This window comes from Myxocyprinus asiaticus, chromosome 2, assembly GCF_019703515.2.
Source record: "Myxocyprinus asiaticus isolate MX2 ecotype Aquarium Trade chromosome 2, UBuf_Myxa_2, whole genome shotgun sequence".
NCBI lineage: Eukaryota > Metazoa > Chordata > Actinopteri > Cypriniformes > Catostomidae > Myxocyprinus > Myxocyprinus asiaticus.
In genome coordinates, this window is record NC_059345.1 from 40,288,535 (window position 1) to 40,313,684 (window position 25,150).

General features: G+C 37.6%; 1 protein-coding gene across 6 annotated transcripts in view; it reads right to left on the reverse strand.

Moving 5' to 3' along the window:
* The window catches only part of ambra1a (autophagy/beclin-1 regulator 1a), a 125,702-nt gene that overhangs the window by 16,933 nt on the left and 83,619 nt on the right, over nucleotides 1-25,150 (reverse strand). For all 6 annotated transcript variants that reach the window (XM_051656101.1, XM_051656086.1, XM_051656080.1 and 3 more), the window contains exons 13-17: nucleotides 22,989-23,177; nucleotides 21,504-21,658; nucleotides 14,693-14,832; nucleotides 9,613-9,723; nucleotides 5,213-5,415 (exon numbers count right to left, since the gene is read on the reverse strand). In XM_051656101.1, the coding sequence (XP_051512061.1) occupies nucleotides 5,213-5,415; nucleotides 9,613-9,723; nucleotides 14,693-14,832; nucleotides 21,504-21,658; nucleotides 22,989-23,177 (798 nt within the window). The remainder of the gene's footprint in view (nucleotides 1-5,212; nucleotides 5,416-9,612; nucleotides 9,724-14,692; nucleotides 14,833-21,503; nucleotides 21,659-22,988; nucleotides 23,178-25,150) is intronic.

Here is a 25,150-nt window from a genome sequence, read left to right on the forward strand (position 1 = left end):
GTGAGGGACACAGATGTGAACTTTTCTACCATACAACTTTGAGTCATCCAGTACCTGCAACCTATAATACTTGAGAGACACAAACATACAGGTGCTGCAGGCAAAGATGCTGCCCATCTGACCTCAGTCATACACCACAAAACAAATACTAACAGCTATGAAAACTGTGACGATAAAGAATAAGCAGGTTACATACAAACCAATATCAGTGAAAAGAATATTTTAGCAAAACCTAGATTCACAAAGGATAGTCTCAGCCTCAGACAGCACGCCCACGGAGCACCTAGAGTGACCATTTGATGCAAATTGCACACAAAGCCAGAAAGCACTTTTTTTTTTTTTTTTATCTGGCAAGCTACAATCTGATTGGCTGGTTTTACACAACTTCGGGGAGTAAGAGCACACATTTTCTTTTTCAAGCTACCAGGTTGATACAATAAGCACTTTTGAGGCATTACTGACATCTAAAGAGATCAATCAGTCATTTTTTTCATTAAGTGCTGGTTTATCGGAGATATAGCATACCAGAATAAAAGGCCATCATGAGGAAAGAAATACTTTATATAATGGTGCGATTGCAAAGAGAACACACCAGGGAAAATAGCGTATGTGTAAATGTGTAGAAAGGCGGACTGATTAAAAGTTCTGTTTGCTTCTACTCACAGAAGTTCCATCAAACCAGCCAAAAAGATTTGTGCTGCATGACTCAAGAAAGTGTTTTCAAATTTTTGTGTGCTATGTGCATCAGATGGTTAGAGCAGTGGGTGTGTCATCGAAGGCTGAGACTATAAAATTATTGATTCAACTGCTTCGTTCAAAAACACCACTAATTGGAAACCAGAGTATGAGAGCAGTTTAGAGATCGGAGTTCTGCTTGATAATTTGGCTTATTATGGAACTATTTTTGATGCTGGTGAAGAAATATACTAACTGTCCAATTTTGTCTGAAACATAAGTTATTCTTAGTAGTTTTTATGAACTGTTTTATAAAAACAATAACACACTTGCAGTAGTGCTGTTCTTGACCGCTATGGCACTCTTGCTCATGTGATATTACTTAATTGTTTTCTTAATTGAGATTTGTCTGTGAAATAATCAGAAGTTACTCCTTTTGGAAGGATAGACATTCTGATCACAATGCCTATACATATTTTCCAATATTTAAGTGTTTTTTGTACAACCATTCCTGGAGACTGCAGCATACTTATTTGTCAAAAATATGGCTATGCAGGACTACACAAAGGACATACATAGGCTGTGTCTCATTTGGAAGGCTGCGTCCTCCGGAGGTCGCATTTGTCGGCCGCATACGTCATTGAGGCTGTCTCGTTTCAGAAAAGCGAGTAGGACACTTCGAATGCAGCCTTCGAATGTGATCTTCTTTCACGGGAATTTGGAGGATGCATGAGGTGTATCCTTTGTGGGCATTCACAACCCACAATTCTTTGCTTCAACAGAAATGTTAAAAATAATGACGCTAATTTCCCCGTAAATATGATGTTCAAATGCAAGTAATGTTAATTCCCAAGTTGAAGTACCTCAGTAGATGTGTGCAGAGTATATAATATGTATAATTATATGAATATATAATTAAAATAAAGTATTAGACTAAAAGTACAACTGTAAAATCTATTTTCTTTTCTCTTTACATCACTATAACTCTCCTAAAATGTACCTCATACATTCCCTTCTAAAGGGACTTTGTTCCCTTCTCACTCAAAGTGTGCTTGTTAAAGAGTGGCGTGCTGTCATAGCAACCATGTTACGTTCCATTTGTCCTACGAAGGCCGTCTCGTTTAAACTAGATTTGTTTAAAGGAGGACACTCTGTATACTGAAGCCTTCAAAGGACGCATCCTACCTAGCATGCAGCCTTCCAAACGAGACACAGCCATTGTTTTGATGTGAAAGAGGGGCTTATAAAATAGCCCTTTCTCTTTGTCGCTTCAAACTTGGTCTCAGGGCCACAATTCAATGACAACTGAATCTAAAGTTTTTCATTTTGCTCAAACTACCACACTTCACACACAGCTTCAGGCTGTGCATGTAATCTGATTTATGGGATTTTTTTCTGTTCTACCATTCTATTCATGAATTGTTTTTAAACTCTGGTTCCCAAATTTTTAAATCCAATATATCCACAATTAACAGGGTGCATCTTTAAAACCAAACAAAGAGGGATGTTTGTTTCTTCTTCTTAAAAAACATGTATCCATTCTTTTACCACTGTCTCTCACCTTCCTCTCTACTTGTGCATCTATGTGCAACTTGCAACTCTGTATTACAGCACTTTTCATATTACTGCCTCGTTAGGACGAATTGCTTCTGTTGTATTCCTCATTTGTAAGTCGCTTTGGATAAAAGTGTCTGCTAAATGAGTAAATGTAAGCATAAATGTAAATGTGTACTGCTTTTTTACATGCTCTACTTTCTGGAGAACTACATTCATTTGGCACTTGGTACAATGCTAAAGCTAGAGCCAATCAATTTACAGGACCCTTCAGGCAGTGATGAGTGGAGCCGCATGTGTTTATTGTACCGATAGCTCATCCCTATCCCGCCTTTCCCCTCCCACTTTTAATCCCTTTATCCTTTTAAATTAAAATAGTCACTTCAAAAATCTTCCCACTACTACTTTTAAGCTTGAGCTAATAAACTTCAAAACTGCTAACATGTAATTCTCTGTAGGTTAAAGCTAAATGTCAAAAGTCCTGGTATAAACTTTGTCAAACAAACGTAAGCCTCGAACAATTCTCTCTCCATTTGTTATCACCACTCTTACAATTTCCTTTTCTGCTATGATTATTGTGTTTTGATTAAGCTTGAAAAATTCATTGTTTGTGCTTGCGCTTGCCAATCTGGATTTAACTCTCATGGAATTAAACGGAATAGACTTGGATTGACAGAGTGAGCGGGCAGAAAGAGAGAGCCCAGAAAGACAAGTCCAAAAGGACTGAAACTTGCTAAATCCTAATGTACATTTTAAACTACACACAGATGGTCAGAATTACATTTACAATCTATAGGCATGGTGAGATGTTATTTATTAATTATGAACTTCTAAATATTGCACACACTATTCTCTGACTGTTCTAAAGCAGAGCTCCCACCAGGCAGTATATCAGATACATCATTCTAGCAACGACTCTGGGTGCCAACCATTTTTATAAATAAAACTGCTCATTTAAATAGACAGCAGGATACAGACCAACGGTCTCAATATACAAGTGTCAGCTGGGTTAAAACCTTCTGTCACTCTCCTACTTTCTGATTTATATCTTGTCCCTCAATATTTTTAAGCTTCATCGAGACATGCTTATTCATCGGTTTTGCGTGCTGCTAAAAGCAACACATGACGAATAAGAGTAATAAAAGCAGAGAGAGGCAGCAGGGGGTGGGCTGATGGGTAATAGAGGAAAGAATTTGGCTGGTACCAGGAAAAAGAGGTGCAATGCACTGTTTGCAGTGTTTGCTGGTAGCAGCGCTTTCTCTACAGCTAATTGCCATTAAACATGAGAGCAATTCTGCAGACACATTAAATTAAGAGATTTAGCTGTTGGGTGCCCAGTGTAGTGGCCTCTCCTGTCCCCTGTAATTACAATTAGCATAAAAAGACAAACTGCAGCACCCAATCTTCTCTCTTCACCTTTCTCCCTAGGAGCCAAAAATGACACTAGAGCATCACTGTAATTCTGTTTTTGTAACGAGAGACTGTCGACGGGATAAGAAGAATGTTTCATGGAGAGGATTAGCAAATTCTGCAAAGAGACACAGAAAACTAACCAAGAATTTGATTGGTCATTTCATCTCAAGGTCAACCCTCATCTGAGCTGTTAAAGCAATGAGAAAGCATGAATGTTTGTGAAGATTCTCAGTTAAGTATTTATTTTTTAGATACCAATATCAGTAGTTGGCATCAGTACTAGTGAATTTCACGATTCTCAATAATAATATGATATAATGTGGTACTGAACAATCCTTTATTTAAAAAGTTAAATATTAATGTAAATATTAACATTAAATGAAAACAATGGGATTCTGCCATTGCCAAGTGTTTCTCAATTAAGCTAAAATTGCTTAATTTTTTGTATCTATTCAGGTAAATAATTATAATAATAAAAAGCCTTATAAAATAAAAACAGTAATAATTTTTTTTATATATAAATTAAGAGAAGTGAGTTGTTTACTTTTTACCTTTTAATATTGTTGTTTGATTAAAATAATTAAAATCTTAGACAGTGGCAGGTTTATTAAGCTTCATTTACACTGCAAGGTAATAAAGAGAACCGATATTTTGACATATTCCTGATTTTTTGTTGCACCTGTTTGCATTTACGTAAGACATAACTGAATGTCATGGAACGGGCATTACCACATTATCGCATTTACCAAGAGCGCTCACGCCTTGCTTTAAATGAGGTGATGCGTTCTTTCACAACTTAAAACTGATGTAATTTCTGCAACACTAGCGCCACCGATCGGAATTGCAAAAATAAACAATGTTTTCAAAACAGCTTTCTGAATACGTCCCTCATCTGCTGTTTTTCAAACCGTCAGATGGTCCCACCCCCAACTCACACCATTGGTTGAGTAACATGTTGGGGCGGCTCTCAGCAGGTCACTCAAAACAAACTCAATTTTATCACAGACACATTTTTTAACATAGAAGAAAGTATTTTAACAGTGAAAACGTTACACTCTTCAGCTTTAAATTTTGCATCTTTCTACTTTTTTTTCCAAGATTTATCAGAGCTTTAGTACCATACTGAAGAAGAAAAAAAGAACTCAAAACAGACATTACTGTTGACTCCAGTTGAAACACTGATCATTCATTTAAATTTGATTCAAAATAAGTTTTCCTACACATTTGAGTCTGGATTTTTTCTGTCTGCACGGGAGCAATATTAGAAGTGCGCAGCCACATCTGCGCGCAGCTATGAACATTGCTCGTAGATTATTCTGATCAACTGGACATAATTCTCTGTTGCTCAAGACATTTCACCACTCATCCAATTGGCTTCATCAGCTGTGGACTGATGGTGGATGAGGTAAATGCCAGGTTAACCTCAAGGGTTAGTCCAGAACTTATCAGGCCACTTGGACGAGGGGTGAAACATCTTCAGCTACAGAAAAATACGTTCAGTTGATCAGAATAATCTACAAGAACATTGCTCAGGAGTAAATGATGATTTAACTCACAAAGAGTTTCTTACCATCATTGACCTGTGACCCCTGAGAAGTGCTGGGCTGCTGGGGTTCATCCACTAGGTCATAGTCCGTTTGCGTCTCTGCGTTCTGTAGCTGTAGAGTCTGCGTCCCCTGTGATGTAACAGTGGGGGCCGGGTGTCGTGGCTGGAGACCAATCGCATTCATCAGGCCCATCTCTCTGTGTGACCGCCAATCAGTCCTGTTGTTCCTACAAACAAGACACATCCCGTAGCAGAATGAGTGACAGATACACAGAGTCTTGCAACAGCATCACTCAGTCTTCAGGCCATTCTGGTCTGATCTGATATGACAGAGAATTTAACTCAACACAGTGCTAGAGGCGATTAAGATGGGAAAAAATTGTGTGGATGTGTGCGTGTATAACTGCTTGCTTGGTAAAGGAACAGTTCACCCAAAAATTTACATTCTGTCATAATTTACCCCCCCCTCCCCCTCCTACAGAATGTCTTTTTAATACAATTCCAGTAGCGCTATAAACATGTGTGCAAATGTGTGCAACTGTGAACGAGGGACAAAACCTATCGTAGGCCGTCAGAAGACTTATAATATGAGTTGACGAGTTGCATGGACTGCTTTTATGATACATTTGGGTCATTTTGTAAGATTGTGTACCTATTTAAATGTAAACACAGGGTATTTTCATTGTGGCAGGGATTGTGAAGGTCAGGCAGTGCAGGGGCTGGTAGGTCTAAACAGGGGGTGAGCCTGTTTTGCTTTTAGTGGTGGCCTGGCTATGTTCTGTCAGACCTAGACCTAGACGAAAAAAGGCGCATAAAATGGAAGACCAGTTTAGATATAATAGAAGCAATGCTATATTCAAGGCAGTGGATGCAGCACAATTAGCATCAGGTGTGACTGATCACATGCTGCCAGCAGTCTTTTGTTGTTGTGGTTTTGAGGACAGATGGATCCTCCATCACAATTACCCACCCCTCCTTGAGTCAAATACAACAGCCTAAAAAATGGCACAGAGTGGAGGTAATTTGTGTGCTTTACAAATCAGTTCTTGGGTGAAGCACTGCTACTGTAGAGTGAACAAAGGTGAGCTGTCTTACAAAGTCAGGGTTACTTATTCCTGGTCCTGGAGAGGCACCTTCCTGCAGATTTCAGTTCCAAACCTGCTCTAATACAACTAGCTTTAATTTTAAGTAAACCCAAAGACTTTGGTTAGTTGGTTCACATGTGTTTAATCTAGTTGGAACTAAACTCTGCAGGAAAGTGGCTCTCCAGAAGCAAAAATGAGTAACCCGGCATGACACTAAGACCTTCATTGGACTGATGGTAAAAGGATAAGGGTCCACAGGAATGACGACAAAGTGGGATCAGCAGTAATACACCTCAGGTTTTTATTTCAAATAAGAATAAAAAAATACATGAAAATATCCAAATGGCATAAGAACAGAAAAGGCAGGTGTGTCATTGTTGATAGAAGAAGACAGTGATAGAACTGATGATGAAAAAGAGGTCACACCACACCTAAATTAAAAGCACAACAGTTACATTAGCCAAGAGCACAAGAGAAGTGTCAGAAAAAAGAAAAGCAAATTATGGATTCATGGCTCTCATGATGAGATGCAATTAGCATCAACCATGCCACATCACATACTGCCAAACATACTGTGTTCTACTATAATGCCATCCTCTAAGTGACATGCTCCTCTTGTCAGCGATAGGAGGGCTAGGCGATGATAATTTGAAGGGAGGCAAATCCTCAGTCAAGCATGAAATATAGCGCATCACAATAAAATAAATGAAAAGGTATTCACCAATAAACAGTCCAAGCCAGAGATAAAATAGGTGCTTAAAGGGATAGTTCACCAAAAAATTTAAATTCTCTCATCCTTTACTCATGCCATCTTTGATGTGTATGACTTTCTTTCTTCTGCTGAACACAAACAAAGATTTTTAGATGAATGTCTCAGCTCTGTAGGTACATACAATGCAAGTGAATGGTAATCAGGCATTTGAAGCTCCAAAAAGAAGATAAAGTCAGCATAAGCATAAACCATCAGACTACAATGGTTTAATCCATGTCTTCTTAAGTGATCCAGTTGGTTTTGGGTGAGAACAGACCAAAATTTTACTCCTTTTCACTGTATATCTTGCCATTGCAGTCTCTAGGCATGATCATGATTTCAAGCTCGATTACACTACCTAGAGCTTGAAGCATGCGCAGAGCACTAGATGGCACTATAGCAGTGGTTCTCAACCTTTTTTTGATGAACACCCCTGTGATGAGGAGGAGGGCGTGGCCGGGCCATGATGGAGCACGGCCGGCGCTGAATCAGCTGATCAGCAGAAGAGCGAGATAAAGGGCAGCTGGAGACGCCAGTTTGAGAGAGAGAGAGAGAGACGAACGCGGCCGTGCTACATGTGTGTGTTTATGTTTTATGTTGTTTTAAGTTGAGTTTTACATTAAACTTTGTGTTGACTGTTCAGCCGGTTCCTGCCTCCTCCTTGCCCATCCTTATACTGTTACAGTGGTGCTGAATCCTGTGAGGGAGGAGGGATGCGCTGTCACGGATTCCTCACCGCTGTCGTCCACCAGAGGAGCAGCCGTGGCCGTCTGCCTGGGTACGGAGGGGTCGCTGCCGGCCGCCGAGAGCCGGAGGAACCGTGGCCATCTGCCGAGAAGGGTAGGAGTGGTTCCGTCCACCAGAGGCCGGAGGACTTGCTGCTGTCCGCCAGGAGAGGAGCAAGCTGGCGTCCGCCAGAGGGCGGAGGAGTAGTTGAGGACTGTGCGACGGTGCGCTCGTCTCTGTGTGTGTCTCCATTTGCCTCCAATCGGGCGGGGGAGGAGTGTGATGAGGAGGAGGGTATGGCCAGGCCGTGATGATGCACGGCCGGCGCTTAATCAGCTGATCAGCGGGAGAGAGAGATAAAGGGCAGCCAGAGACGCCAGTTCGAGAGAGATGCATGTGGCCATGCTGCATGTGTTTGTTTTATGTTGTTTTAAGTTGAGTTTTACATTAAACTTTATGTTGACTGTTCAGCCGGTTCCCGCCTCCTCCTTGCCCATCCTTATACTGTTATTTTAAAATGTTTAATTTATTCATTAATTATTTATTTTTATAGTTTTAACAGTGCTATTTGTAACAAGACCATAGTAAGCAAGCACATGGAAGCATGGATCTTCTTCACTACCATGGTTAGGTGTAACATGATTTCTATAAAACAAACTATGGCATTTTTGAAATTATAAACAGTATACCTACTCTAAACACATGAAAATACAATAAATACAAAACATAAATATTTATAAATTGTAACAAAAATTTATTATATTCCCTCACTCCCCCACTGTAGCCTATGACAAATTTAATAGAGCTGAAGTAATGATATGATAATATTTATTATCAATCTATTTCTGCCTAAAGTACAGTTAGTGTTACTATAGTAAATTCAAGGGTGGAAATGTAGAATTCCTTGCCGAATTCAAATGGTTTCCGCTACTCGTGCCTTGCTTCTCACTAATTCTCGCAGAGCTGCGAGTTTAAAAGCTTTTCGCTTGCGCTGCTCTGTCCATTGTGCCGTATCCATCTACAGCGCCATACAGGTGCATGTGCCTCTGCCTGTGTATTTGACGCTGCTAAACCAGATAATTCAGATGCGTCGCTAGACTTCAAAATGAAATGAACCATGATACAAATGCAAATTGAGAACCGACTGATATACTCCAAGTCTAGATAAACGTTTTAATGCAACTTGATGATAGATTTTATTATTATGAGTGATAAACACCCCCCATTTGTAACCTAACACCCCCCTCTCTACTAATTTGCTCTCAGCGTCCCCTGGCAACCTTTCAATGCCCCCACTGAGAACCCCTGCGCTATAGGAAGTGTAATCGAGCTTGAAATCATGATCGTCAAGGAGACTACTGCCAAGATATACAGTGCAAAAAGGAGTAACATTTTGGTCTGTTCTCACCCAAAACCAAATGGATTGCTTCAGAAGATATGGATTTAACCACTGGAGTGGATTACTGTACGTTTATGCTAACTTTATCTGCTTTTTGAAGCTTCAAAGTCCTGATCACCATTCACTTGCATTGTATGGACCTACAGAGCTGAGATATTCATCTAAAAATCTTAATTTTTGTTCAGCAGAAGAAAGAAAGTCACACACATCTGGAATGACATGAGAGTGAGTAAATGATGAGAGAATTTTCATTTTTGGGTGAATTAAACCTTTAAAATTGTGCCAAGAAATTGACATACTCAGAGGTGAAGCAATGAATAAAAGAATATATACAGTATAAGTGAACCCAGTTTTAAGGTTGAAACCCAAACCATTTAAACAAGGTTTCTGGTTTTCAATAGTAAAAAAACAAAACAATGCAAAACTTATTGGTACTCTCAATAAAAAGTATGTCCATACTCACCGTGCCCTCTCTCCACCCCTGCTGTTATTGGTGCCTACTCTTCCACCATTATTGATGGTGAACATTGTCTCAGAGTGTTCAGAAGTGCTGCTGCCATCTGAATCCACATCACTGCACACACACACACACACACACACACACACAGGGAAACAAAGAAAAAGAAAGTGAGAAGTGCCTGTAATCCAGGTAAGGCTCATGGGCAATGGCATACCTAAAATCTGAAAAAAAATATATTTTTCAATCTGCAGACAAAGAATTAAACAGGTTTATATTGAGGTGGTATCCTCCAGTATTAATTAATCACAAAGAGATTAAATTAAGTCCTCACTGAAGAGGAAGAAAAAAAGATGCAAGTAATCTGCTCTCAGCTTTGTTTTCTTGATAAAAAAAAAAAAATCCACAAGAACATCCCATGAACGATAGATAGTACAAGGTACATCTTTGTTATTTACATGTTTTAGAAATTAAGCTGGCAACCAAAAAAGCTTCTCACACTGCTTGGAAACCCTTGATTCTCTATAGGGGTTAATTATGCGCGGTTTTTAAATATGGAGCTCTTTAACTTTATAAAATACAGTATGAGAACAATGTATTGAGCTTAAGCAACAGCAACTAGAAAGAGAAACCTCTCTCTTTCTCAGCTGTGTAAGAGCTGTAGTCCATTGACTGTTCATTTGCCTAGCTCAAAGAAACTCACTTTGCTCCCAAAGGAATCCTCCAATGCATCTATGCAACTCATTAGCATAGCTCTGACATCCCCATGGTTGCTGAAGCTGACATCCATTTCATCCAAACATTCAGCACACCTGTCTCAACCCCAAGGCTACCAGAGATCTGTTACCTCCCAATGGGCCTGTCCAGTTCTACTTCTTACCCCTTTTTTCCTTCTCCTTTTCTACTCTGTTTTTTCTATGGCATCTTAACGATTCCTGTTTAAAGAGTGGATCAGGTCAAATGGATAGAGGAAGTTCTAAAAAGTGAGGAATAATTTCATATTTTACACAAAGTAATTTCTCTACATTTCTGAAAAAATGCTGGGGACCCTGCTTTGAACAGGCACTATGCTTTGATGCACATTGCATGCACAGTTTTGAAAACCCCGCTGCTCATGGTATTCTTTAACATAATCAATATTTGTGCACTTTAAAATGTGCATGAGAGCAGGTTGATTGCTGGATCCACTGGAGGCTAATTACTAGTTTTAGTGGGATTGATCCCTCTCGCTCAGATGTTCATCAAAAGCTGTAGAGTAACAGCCCTATGTATACTGACAGACAGAAGCCTATGTCGTCCTGGCTACTTTCAGACCCAGAGAGATGTGAAGCAGATATTCCAAACTTTTGCATGAGAAATTTAAAAAAGATCCACATTCCAGAGGTGGGCAAAATAATAAACACCTAAAAGTATATTGACATGAAGGACCCAATAAGGGCCTAATAGTGTAGGGCCACAGCTTCACAGCATTGCAATCCTTTGTGGAATGCTATAATTCCTGAACTGTATATAGGGGAATGTTACAGATATTGAAAAGAACACACTCCAATTCTTTTGAGGGATTGAGGTGGACAACTAATTTGCACTCTTGGCTCCAAATCCTCATATAAAGTTTAAATAATGTTTATATTGTGGAAGCAACGGCAGGTGTTATCCTTCATCCTGGTGTTGATAAAAGAACTCCTGAATTTGTTTAATAGGGTGCATAAGGTATTATATTCCTGAAATATGGGAACGTCGTAAGAAAATCATGTTTGTCCAATATAATGCACCAGGCTCATATTTCTCATACTTTGTACAGCAATAATGATAAATTCTTTTGAGGTACTCTTTAAGACCATGGCTGCATGACAATTTGCATATTCATACTGTGGACTAGAAGTATTAGCACAGCTGGTTATGGAATAATACATACTTTTGAAGACCAGTATTGGGACATACCTATACCAAAATTATTTACTGATACCAAGGACCCCTTTGTTGTGCACTGTTTGCTGTTGCATGAAAGGGTTAGCATCCAGCTAAATTCATTTTCATCTCTGCACTGTCACGAACTCTTGGTGATATTAGCCAAAAAAGCAAGAATGGATGCACCTTCGAAAATTCACTGGGACATTATCCTGAAAAGGCACCTTTGACATACTGTTTTAAACATACAGTGGCCCCAAAAATATTTGGACACTTAAGCCACAATTAAAAATGTAATGTATGAATGCCATTGCATTACATAAAACATTCAAACCAAGTAGCATTTGCAAACAAATAATGCTAGACCTTTTATCAGAACTAACCTGACAAGGTCATATTTAATGGATGCATGAAGTCAATTACATTTAAGTTCACACAGTTGTCCTAACAGAGAAACAAGAAGTGTAGTTTATCACACTGGCAGTGTACACAATGCGCAATGTTTGACGACCAGTCCAAACAGTCTTTATTTTGAACAGCATATCTATTGTTTTTATAATTTGCTACCTAGCTAAATTATTTTCTTTTTTTTAATGTTTTGCTTGGAAATACTTTTTGAAGCCACTGTACAATGACTTGGGATACACTATTCTTCTCTTGCATACTATTTAGGAAGAAAAGAATAAAAATGACGATGCAGACCTTTTCTTCAAGTTTTCTGTAAAGTGTTTGTCAATTCTTGCAGGTAACATTTGACAATAGATCCTCTTCTCAAATGCAATTTGAAACGATTCTTCAATACATGAAATAATTTTTCTGCTTTTGTGATAACCAGGGGATTACAGGAAAAAATGGCAAAGAGAGGACAATTACTCCCTTCTGGAGTCCCCTTGTCAATTTCTCCTCAGGGATCAATAAAGCATGTCTGTCTGTAAGCTTATCTTCACATGATTTCAGAATGAACAGATCTGTGTCTGGGAGCATATTCACATCTGCATTTCCACGGAAACACCACAAAGACCAAGGGACATTCCAAGAAGATCAGTGGTGAGGTTCTTGATAAATACCAAAAATACCAAGGAGATGAAAAAATGTGACTATGAGAGCAGTCCTTTATGAATGAATTGAGAACATTTGGAGAAGGACTAAACAACAAAACTAAAAGTCTAAGCAAAGAGACCTCTGAAAAGGGGTGCCACCAAGAGGCCTATGACAGTTCTAAATTAGTTCCAGTCCTCCAGGTCAGAGATGGGAAAACCTGGGCATAAAAGCACATCTATTACATTAATCTGAATGAGGAAAGTGTTTGTTGGGAGAGAAAAAAATCCAAAAGAAGATAATTGTCGGATGGTCCATAATTAGCTTTTGGGCCTCAATGGTATTTGCTGGGTGTAGCACAAGCCTAACTCAAAGGTGCCAAAGGAGGTTAACAAATTACATTTGGGAGTTGAATACATTTGCCTTCAGTTACTTTTTTATTTTCAGTCATATTCGTAATGGTGAGTGGAAAAAGCATGTCATAGTTTCAATCTATCATAATGCAATGTGTAAAGGCCCTGGCATAATGCAGTAAATGAAAAAAGTTGCACAACTCCAAAATGTAATAAGAACATGTTTTCTTTGGTGGAATTGCCATTGAAAATAATTATCAAAAAAATTTGAAATCATAACAGGAAAACTAGGAGAAGGAACAAAAAATATTAATGCTCCTTCCATGCAAATGATCACCTCATTTTCTGACTGGAATGTATATATTTGTGCAATATTGTTTACATTAGACGGAGACAATTTGCTGCCAACACTGAAGCCATTAGCCAATTTGGATCTCTCCAAACCACACCACCTTATCTTTCTCTGGGGAGTGGACACCACGAGGTAAATAAATTGCAAATAAGGGTGTTTGTTTGTGTGACTGTGGGTTTGTGTATGGTGCATTTTTCTGCTTTCTCTAATTAGCAAACTGTTTGGTTTAATGAAGTGAGAGCATGTTGTGTTTACATTGGAGAGACCATGTTTGTGCTGCAACGTAGGCTTTTTGTATCCACGGTAACCTTGATGATAATTATGACAAACCTGCAGAATAGAACTTCCACAAACCAAGCTGCAAATTATAAAACCAAATACAGTGGAGGGAGACGATCCTTGAAGTGAATTAATTAGTGTCTCTCATTCTTTAACAAACATCAAACACTTGTAGAAAAACTTATTTTTTGCCAAAGAACTGACAAAAACCAAGAATGTATTTGGGTTGAAGAAAATGACACACATTTACATAAACACAAAAAAGTTCAGTCTTAACCAGAAAACAAAAGCATATGGGCAAAGCAGCAGGAAAAAAGGACATCTGACTGGGTTCAAAAGTAGAAATTTAAGAACATCCACATCACCACAATTTATGGTTCACACACCATACTTGCAACTTGTTTTATCATAGTTAACATTCTTCTAATTTATTTTGTTGATCCACATATAGATTTTAAGTGCTCATTATATTCCAATCCAGCTGGGTTTCTTAAACAATCCTTAAAGAGCACCTATTATGGTTTTTCAAATATTACCTTTCATGTAGTGTGTTATATTGCTGTTTGTGAATGTAAAAAAGTCTGCAAAGTTTCAAAAATCAAAGTGCACAACAAAAGGAGTTATTGACTCCCAAAAGAAAGAACCGATTCTGAACACCTGAAACGAGTCGTTAGTAATTCCAGACTTACTTCCTGTACTAACCTATGCAATCTGGTAACAAAAAACCCACCTCTGGCAGCTTTGACCCGCCCTCAAACACTACATTAAGCGGTAGACCAATCACAACCGACTGGGACATCTGACCAATCAGAGCAGAGTAGGCTCTCTGAAAGGAGGAGTTTAGAACGGATCATTGAACGAGTCGTTTTTGACACTGGGGAAAAAAAGTAATGCTGCAATTTAAATTATGAGCAAATTAAAGTGTTTTTTTTTTTTTTTTTACCTTTGTTGCATGTAAATCTATTGTATGAGACCTTTAAAACAAAATTAGACACGTTTAAAAATCATAATAGGTGCTCTTTAAACAAACCCTTCTGACAGCACTTTATTTTTTAATATAAACAATATGTGTGCACAAATATTAAAGAAAGTGATTTCCGCAGCCTGTGAAAAACAGATAGAGGGATGAGAGAGTAATGATGTGTAGGTGACTCACACAGGTCTGCAGATAACCAAATCTCCTTTGTTGGTTCCATAAGCAAGTCCAAGCCCTGGTTCTGGCAGCCAACGAGCAGAATTAATACTGACGTGCCTCCGCTGGTCAGGGGCCATTGGATACACCACATCAAACACCCTCTGAAAAAAAACAAAAAAACAAGAACACACCAAAACCATGTTTACACTGTCCAGCATCCCACTCTGTAGTTTCATTCATTGTGTCAATCACCAGCAGCTCCCATCATCCTCACGTGTAGAAAGCAGTCTGTGTCACATGTGACAGTACTGCTAGCATGACTGAGATGCGACTAAACTGTGAAGTCAAATGTCTTATTCTTTCTTTCTTTTCAATCCATTCCCCCGTTCCTGTCTGTCAGCCCTGGCATACTACTTACACTCCACTGGCTCTAGAAAAAAAAAGAAGACAAAAAAAAAAAAAAGAAAATAGGACAAGCTCATATCTGCCAGGGAGAGAGAAAGCAGTTTCATTCATCTGCAGATGAGTGAACAACAGACAAACTCTTTTCCTCTCTTTATGCTAGTCAGTGGAATTTCAGGACTAGGATAAATGCGGTGTTTAAATGTTGCATGTGTGCGTGTGTCTCTGTGAGCTTATGAGCTCTCTGTGTGTGTGCATCTGGACCTAACAGATTGTAGGGATGTTTGGGGCTCAGCAAAGAGGATGTCATAGATGTCTCAGGCTCTTCTTAATGTGTGTATTGTGCTCTAATGAATGCTACACAGACTGTGTAAAAAGAAAAAGCAACATCATATACTATTCACAATATGAGTTATTTTTCATTTAGCTACAATTGTATTTATTTTCAACAACAGACAGTTTTTCAAATCTTATTTTTAGGCAACTCATTCATCTACATCCTTTCAGTTCCTAAATATTCCACAGCTCATAAAACAGACATTAACTACAAATACCCCATTTAACTATGTCTAAACTTGAAACAGCAAGCCAACTTGCACTATTAGAGAACACTGGCAGAAAAGTAGCATGGAAAGAGCACTTTGAAACAGCTTGATCATTAAAAACTTTATATGAAATGGTTGTTTACAGCAAAGCTAGAGACAGTGCCTTGGGCTAACCTTTGTTCATTTTCTTTCTTTCTAAGAAGACACATTAACGATGCTGATGTATTAAACTCATTCATTACCAACCATATGAGAAAATATCACTTTAAATAAACAAACAAAAAGATCACTTCTAATAAAGAATGGCATAAACAAATAGAACAAATTTTATAAACAGAACAAATTCAAATTATAGAATATAAAATGATATAAACTAATAAATAAAAATAATGTGAGCAAAAATGTCTCTAAAAACAAACAGAAAAGCACATAAAAGCAGAAAACGCACATAACGAAATCTCTAACCACAGTGCCAAAAGTGCCGTTGCTATGGCTACAGCTCAAATCAGGTGTCCTGTGGGGGCATTGCTATGGCAAATATATGTGGTGGTAATATGCATTTTGCATTACAGGACTTGAAGGATCTGCTGCTTATGTCTTGGTGCCAGATAACACAGGACAACTTCAGGGGTCTTGTAGAGTCCATGCCTCCGTGGGTTGACGCTGTTTTGGTGGCATACGGAGAACCAACAGCATATTAGACAGGTGGTCATACTGTTTTGGCTCATCGGTATATACACTCAATAAAGGATATTTCATTTTAAAGCTGTAAGCACATGCGTTTCCTTTTCTCCACCAATGGCAATAAAGGAATAGTTCACCCAAAAATGAAAATTTTGACATCATTTAGTCAGGCTCATGTTGTTCCAAACCTGTATGACTTTCTATATTCTGTGAAACACAAAAGGAGGTATTAGGCAAAATGTTAGCCTCAGTCATCATTCACTTTTATTTTATAGAAAAAGATGAGGTGAAAGTGAATGGTGACTGAGGCTAACATTCAGCTAAACATCTCCTTTTGGGTTCCAAGGAAGAAAGAAAGTTAAATGGGTTTGTAACAACATAAAGGGGAGCAAATGATGACAGAATTGTCATTATTGGGTGAACTATCCCTTTAAATGTAAATCATAGCAAGTGATGCACGGACATTCTTTTCTAATCTTTTCTACATAAATATTTAATAGAACATCTTTATTTTTGTAGCAACACACAGCAGCACATGTCAAACCTGAGCTCATATTTAAGGTTATCTTAACTCAAATGGTTCTGGTAAGTAGTGTGTGTACCTTTCTCAATGATTTTTAATGAGACGAGAAGAGGAAAATATGCAACACATCCACACTAATACGTTTTCACTTTGATTTTGCGTTTACGCTGCTAATTCACACTGGAACAGTGTTTTCTTCAATCGAAAATGAAGACTTTCGAAACACTCTATAGTTCCAAATACTTTCAAAAGCAATGACCTTAGGAAATTATTAATTCAGGGAATACATTATAAGTTTGTGTGTTTCCTAGGAATCGAACCCATGATCTTGCCATTGCTAGCGCCATGCTCTACCAATTGAGCTACAGGAACCCTTAATACAGTATTTGAAAATGTGTTTTCAGTGAGATAATTTAAATTAAAACTGCAAACACATGTTTGTTTTTTTTCCACAAAGATGTGCAAAAGACCAACTGTGAGGAGAAAAACCTGTGGAGCTCAAAGACTTCTTATTATCCCTTATAAGACAGAACACTAGCGCATTGCAAACTTCATTACATCACCTCTGGTAGTGATCTACATTAGACCATAGAGCTGAGATGGTTGCCTGAGAGTGTCATTAAGAGAGACTGAATACAAGTGTGGGATTAAGCTAACATATTGAGTACTGCTCTTGCAGCACTAACAATGGTTCTAACTCCCTTCAAGACCATCACGGTTTGTAATTAACACAAACACATTATAAGAACCCCACCAAGGTGAGTGGCCTAATTAAGAGGAAACAGTATATTTACATCATGTACTAGGCTCAGCATGAAACACAGAGATTTTAGGGGAAAGCATTGATGAATTCACTGCATAAGCCCATGAAAATGGACTCTGGCTCACTGCACGGCCTTTCAGCCTCCTCGGAGAGAGATTTGGTTTTGTGGTATGTTTAGAGACTAAACAAGGATAAAAATGAAGCTCTTCCACTCCACTGCTCTCAAATTAATCCATGTTCAGATTCCTACCATGAACACACAGCTTATGGAAACAAAAGTCAACTATGTAGATATTTCCATTTATGCCCTTCGCTCCACACAAATACAATGTTTTTCCCACTTCTCTCTCTCTCAGTCTATTTCTAAGAGAGCGTATCTAGGTCAGGCTCCTTCTCAAAGGCTTTTCTAAACTCCAGGCTCCCCCCCTGCTGTAGAGAGCACAGAGAGCTGATCTACATAGGGCAGACCACCAGTAATAACCAAACTTCAAAATAATCAAACTTTATGAAAGCAATTGCTAAAGTGAAAGAAATTGTTCTTGTGGCCTGTCTGGAGTGTTAAGTTTGAAAGTGCTTCTGAAAGCATTTTTTAAATTAAAAAATAAAATGTATATTTCTATGATGCAATTTTGTTTATTTAAAAATGTGTTTTTTGTTTGTTGTTACAGCATGTTTAAATAATGTTTTTTTTTTTTTTTTTTTTTCAAAAGGCAAACGCTTTTGCCTTTTTACAATTTATTATTAGGTATGTTTTATTACAGTGAAGAACTGACAGAAAAGTAGAAGGAAAGAGAGGGGGAATGGGCATAATGTAGGCCAGATTCAAACCTGGCACAATGGTTTTCTATGTCACGAGGCAATACCTACTAAGCCACAGTTCTGACCAATGATTAATTAGATGTATGATAAGTATTGGTTTTCAGTGGCATAGTGTATTTCATTTTAAGGAGGTATTGAGATTTTAAGGAGCTGTTTCTTTTCTCATGAGGCAAGGTAATGCATTTCACCCCTCTTCAGACACGTTGGAAAAAGAATCACTATTGGCTAGTAAATCTCAATTTATATGTCATGAATGTGCATTTTTTAAAATTATACAAGATTTTGTGACTTATAATGAAAATAGAATTGCACATATAACATTTAAGTGCTACTATATCAAAAGTACTATGTTAAAAAACAAACATTAGGTTTATGGGGCAGGGCTTTGCACAGGTTTTCACCAAACCCCTCAATAGATGCTGCAAAAGCCTATTTGTTAAAATCTTCAATATTTACAGTGTTTGTTGAGGTTAAAATATTTTATTGCACTTTTAATATTTAGGTTAGGTTACACTTTATTGTCCCCTTATTTGAAATACAGTTGTGGCCAAAAATACTGTCACCCTTGGTATATATGAGAAAAGAAGGCTGTGAAAATATATATCTTTATTGTTTAACCTTTAGGTCTTTCATTCAAAATATTCACAAAAATCTATCTTCAAATAGATATCAAACAATTCCAAACAAAACACAAGTTTTATCAAAAAAAATTTTTTCTCAAATATATATGTGACACAATTATTGGCACCATTGTATTCAACACTTTGCGCAACCTCCTTTTGCCAAGATAACAGCTCTGATCTTCTTCTCCTATAATGCCTAATGAGTTTGGAGAACACCTGGCAAGTGATCTGAGACCATTCCTCCATACAGAATCTCTACAGGTCCTTCAAATTCAGAGGTCAACGCTGGTGGACTCTCCTCTTCAGTTCACCCTACAGGATTTCTTTGGGTTCAGGTCAGGGGACTGGGATGGCCATGGCAGAACTTTGATTTTGTGGTCAGTGAACTATTTTTGTGTTGATTTTGATGTGTGTTTTGGATCATTGTCCTGCTGGAATATCCAACCACAGCCCATTTTAAGCTTTCTGGCAGAGGCAGTCTGGTTTTGATTTTTTATCTGTTGGTATTTGATAGAGTCCATGATGCCATGTATCCGAACAAGATGTCCAAGACCTCTGGCATAAAAACAGCCCAACAACATTAAAGATCCACCAACATATTTAACCGTGGACATGAGGTACTTTTCCAAATGGCTACCTCTCTGTGTGCGCCAAACTCATCTCTGGTGTTTACTGCCAAAAAGCTCCATTTTTGTTTCGTCTGACCATAGAACCCAGTCGCATTTGAAGTTCCAGTAGTGTCTGGCAAACTGAAGACGCTTGAGTTTGTTGTTGGATGAGAGCAGAGGCTTTTTTCTTGAAACCCTCCCAAACAACTTGTTATGAAGTATGTGAAGTAAGTTTGATTAAGTCTGATTGTAGTTTTTAGACTTTCTGACCCCAAGATCCAACTAATTCCTGTAATTCTCCAGCTGTGATCCTTGGAGAATTTTTGGCCACTCGAACCATCCTCCTCACCGTGCATGGAGACAATATAGACACACGTCCTCTTCCAGGCTGATTCTTAACATCTCCAGTAGATTGGCACTTCTTAATTAGTGCCCTGATGGTGAAAATGGGCATTTTCAATGCTTTAGCTATTTTCTTATAGCCACTTCCCATTTTGTGAAGCTCAACAACTTTTTGCTGCACATCATAACTTTATTCTTTGGTATTACCCACTGTGATGGATGACTCCATCAAATAGAATTTGGCCTGTGTGTTACCTCATATTTAAACCCCTGTGAAACAGGAAGTCATGGCTGAACAATTTCATGTTCCTTGTCACCCAGGTGTACTAAAAATGTAAAATATGAATGGGAATATAGTTCAGATATATTTTACTCATAAGAATTTCTAGGGGTGCCAATAATTGTGGCAAACATGTTTTGGAGAAAAATATTTATATAATTATGAGATTTAAATAAATAAATGTCATCTGTATACTTATTAAAACTATATGATCTACTGTTTAAGATATTAACTGATACTGACAGATAATTTTTTATAGCGATTGCCCTTACACATAGGGACCCTTTAACGTCTCCCTGATAATTTTCTATTTATATATTTACATATTTATTACACTTACTAGATTTTATTTTATGTTTATATGCATAATTTGTATGATTTCCAATTATTTACATTGAGTTTACATTGATATGAATAACAAGCACTAAAATTGTACTGTCTCTTTAAGAGTAGCGGTCTGGCAGCTGCGCGGACAAGTGTTCACGGTTGGGTGCACATTAACGAGAGAGAAGTTGCACGGTTGTTTTTACCTCATCCGTGCAATGTGTGATTAGAATTCAAGTTTCTTTTAACGTTTTGATCAACAACTAACTGATAAATAACAAAAAGGATATTAAAAGAGACATTATGAAATGAAAATGGAGTGGGTGAATCTCATCTTTGGACACAATAAACAGAATTAATCAAAGCTAACTTTACTCGCTTAATGTGTATTGACAAACATGCACAAATAATTATTGTACAAGTTCTCAAATTCAAATCTACAAGCTCTCAAGATTTGCAACACTTTTTTTACCTTACAACAGACGTCAAACAAGCGTGTTACACTGGTCTGTAGTCATGCTGTAAAACTGAGAATGTTGTGAAAACCTTTCATGAAAAATGTTAAGCAAACTAAGAGTCAACATCGTTAAATGCAATGTAAATGTAACTATGGCATATCATGTTTCAGCTAAAGCGATGGTGGCACCGTGATCCACGACATTTCAGGACCCACTGCAACTCACCCATGTCGCGCTCATGGGACAGCATGCAGTTAAGGATTTCTGTGCTGTTCTTCACTACTATCTGAAATCGGAATATTTACTAGCCATTGGCTAATAAAATTAAAAATTTTGTCACATAGCGCAGAATTTGGTCGCATATGCGAGTGTTTACTCGCAATGTAGAAAGCAGCATTTTTTATGTAGTATTGTGAGCTGCTGCACTGTTGAGAGATCATTTGAGGTCAGCAGTGACTCACCCTCATGGACGTCTCTCCACCGTGGGGCTGCTGCAGTCTGAAGACCTGTGCCACCATATGATCACTGATCTGGTGCAGCAGGATACGGCGAGATGCCAGACCTACCATCACGTAACGACCCATCGGAGACAAGCTGACAGAGATAGCATTTGGACCTGTGACAAACACACAGTTACCACACACTGGAGTTAGTCCCAGCTGCAACATGGCAAACAGAGACAGGCATGATGCATGGCTATCTAACACATTCAGACAAGAGCTAAACTGAAACATTGATCTCAAAGCTACTGCCTAAGCCAAACTACAAAATTACACTCTACAAAAATACCACAATTATGCTAAATGATAACTCGATAAGGCTGGGGTATAATATTGCATTTATATTACTCAGAATGGTGCCACAAACAAACAAAAAAATCCAGTGAGCAACAGTTCTGTGGATGGAAACACCTTGTTGATGAGAAGTCAAGAGAGAATGGCCAAACTGGTTCGAGCTGACAGAAAGGCTACGGTAACTCAGATAACTATTCTGTACGACTGTAGTGAGCAGAATAGCATCTCAGAATACACAACACGTCGAACCTTGAGGCTGAACAGCAGAAGACCACATCGGGCACTTTATTAGGACCATAAAATGTACAAATAATGTTCTCAGTGAGTGTAAATATAAAAAAATGACTAAACAGGAAACACTTACATTTAAATAAAGTTATAAAAATCTAGATAATGTGTTTTGTATCCTCTTTAAACTAATGTTCATTTTGTCAGTTTTTAATTGCTGCAAATGTTACAACTGGAGCTTTCAGACCTACCAATCTGTTAAGGCATGAAATTAGCTAAATTCACACCTATACCTGCTCAGACTATAATTACAGCTAATATTGTTTTTCATCTTCCAAATCCTAATTGAATTTCGAAGCCATTTAACTTTACAAATCAGTCTTGCTTGACTTGTGTAGGAGTGAGGGAGCCAGAAACTGCTGGTGATGTCAGCAGCAAATAGAAATGTGTTTAGAATTGAAGATCTTGGTTGTTTGCTCTCATTAATCTATGGTTAGTGGATGGGAAGAATAATAGTTCCATGAGACCTACACAGCCAATAACAATGACCAGCCCAGAGAGAGAAAACAGCATTTCAAATCACTTTAATCTAAAACAAGCAAGGCTCAAACCTCCTCATCATTGGTCTCCATTAGCAGCCTGATCCAAGCTCGGCCTTAATATGGGTTTTAAATGGGGAATACCTAATTAAAGCTGCCTTTAAAAGAGTTCCATCACTGCTGTCTGTTCAGTCAATTAGAGGAAAGTGAGAGAGCACAATGAGAACAGCCATGTCCCTTTGCATTTTATTTAATTAAGCACAAGCTTAAAATAAATTTAGCTCTGATGGTTCAATCAGTTTAAATACAAGCTGACATGGGGAGGCAAGTAATGATTGCAAACTAACATTTACACACATGTAGTTCCTGCCTTAGGGTCACTCACCAAATCTCGTGGTGTAGAGCATCTCTCCCAGGTTGTGTGGAGCAAGAGAGTACACAGCCAACATCCCCTCATCAGGGAAACCCCTTTGACTGCTTGGAATGAATACAGCCAGCAGCTGTCCGTCTGCTGAGATGTCACAGCTTGCGTCATTGTAGATCTTACAGTTGGGCACCAACACGTTTACAGATGCTGAAACAGAAATAAGACACAAGAGTCAAAATTATCACATGCATCACATCTTTTAGATCAGAGTGATAAATGACAAACAGTTAAACTTTATAATAAGCTAACACAATAGTTAACATTAGATAGCAATGAACAATAACCAAGGTTGCTATAAAAAAATAAATGCTGTAAAAGTAATGTTAAAAACCCCATGAAATTAAACTTTTTGCAGCTTTTAGTCCATATCTATTATCTTTAAGGAAATGTATATCATAGTGTAATTCTAAACATTGACCAAAATTTTTTTTTTTTTTTCAGAAGATATAAGCCTTTATAATCTGCAGTCTCTCTCTAGACGCAGGCAAAATCCTGATGTCACATAGAGGTTAAGAAACTTTGTCCAATCTGGAGTTTCATAGTATACCGGTCCTAACGAAATATCGCAATACCAAAAAAATTTGAATGGTACGATATCATCTTGTTGCTAATTCCGGTACCATACTACAGTATGTTCAGGGTTGGGAGGTTTACTTTTGAAATGTATTCCACTACAGATTACAGAATACATGCTGTAAAATGTAATTTGTAACATATTTTGTTAGATTACTCAAGGTCAGTAACGTATTCTAAATACTTTGGATTACTTCTTCAACACTGGTAGATTTTTCACTTGTTTTGACTATTAAAACTCTGCCAGTACAGTAAGACATAATATACATGTTAAAAATACATTCTCTGAAAAACCTAAATATTTTATGCAGTGTTGTTCTAAAACAAGATAAATCAAACTGATCTTGTTTTAAGGATTTTTAGATATTTTTACAGGAAAACAATACAAAAATTATTATCAAGAATATGATTTTTGCCCTAATATCAAAGGTCTTACTAGAAAAAAAACAAATTATGATCCAACCTGAATTTTCTTGATAAAAAAATATGATCATGCCTGGTAACGTGCATGTAAAATGGCTAGAAATAGCATTTTAGCTTAGTGTAAAGCTGACAATTTACACAAGGTTTATTTCTATTTCTTCTGCTCCAAACTTTCTTCAAACTTACTTCTCTGTCTGCTCGTATGAATGTAACACATCATAAGAAATTGTTTCACCTCTGTTCAAATGCACTTTGGATCACATCATTTATATGTATAAATGTTTTCCATCTGAAAGGACTAAATATTAAATGAAACAAATGACAATAAAATGCAAAGTAATCTCTTCAGTAATCAAAATACTTTTGGAATGTAACTGTATTCTAATTACCAATGATTTAAACTGTAACTGTAGTGGAATACAGTTACTAATATTTTGTATTTTAAATACATATTCCCGTTGCATGTATTTCGTTACTCCCCAACCCTGAGTATGTTTCTATACCTAATAATAATTATAATGCAAGCAATATCAAAAAAGAATATCAGCACGCTATGAAGTGTGAATACTGGGAATGCTCTGTTGTGCAGCATTTTCTTTGACCAAAAATAAAACTAAATTAAAAAAAAATTGTTGACAATTAATTATTATAGTTTTATTTGATATAAAACTTTATATATTCAATTGATTAAATACTGTTTTGAAGATAACATATCACTAAAACATAGAATCCAGAAAAATAAAATGGAAAATTTAGGAATTTGTAACTGCACACTTTATGCAGTTCTTTTAATCACCATTTTCTGTGTAATTTTTATCAGAAATCTGAGGCTATTTAATTGTTGCCCAAGTACTGATACCGAGGTATCAGGGTTGGTATTGTACCGAAGCCAAAATTTTGCTATCAGAGCAACCCTAGTTCAATCAAATGCTTTTTAGAACAAGAACGCACCCTGCCCCTAAATCTGATCAGTGCATATGGCAGTGTTCTCACCTGCACTGATGATGTCATTGAAAACAGAATTGGCAATAAAAATTACTTTGTGAACGATCGTTTTCTCCTTTCAGCCCTCTGAAGCTCTCACCATGGAGTGTAATGTCTTTAAAGGGTTTATGGCATAGGGA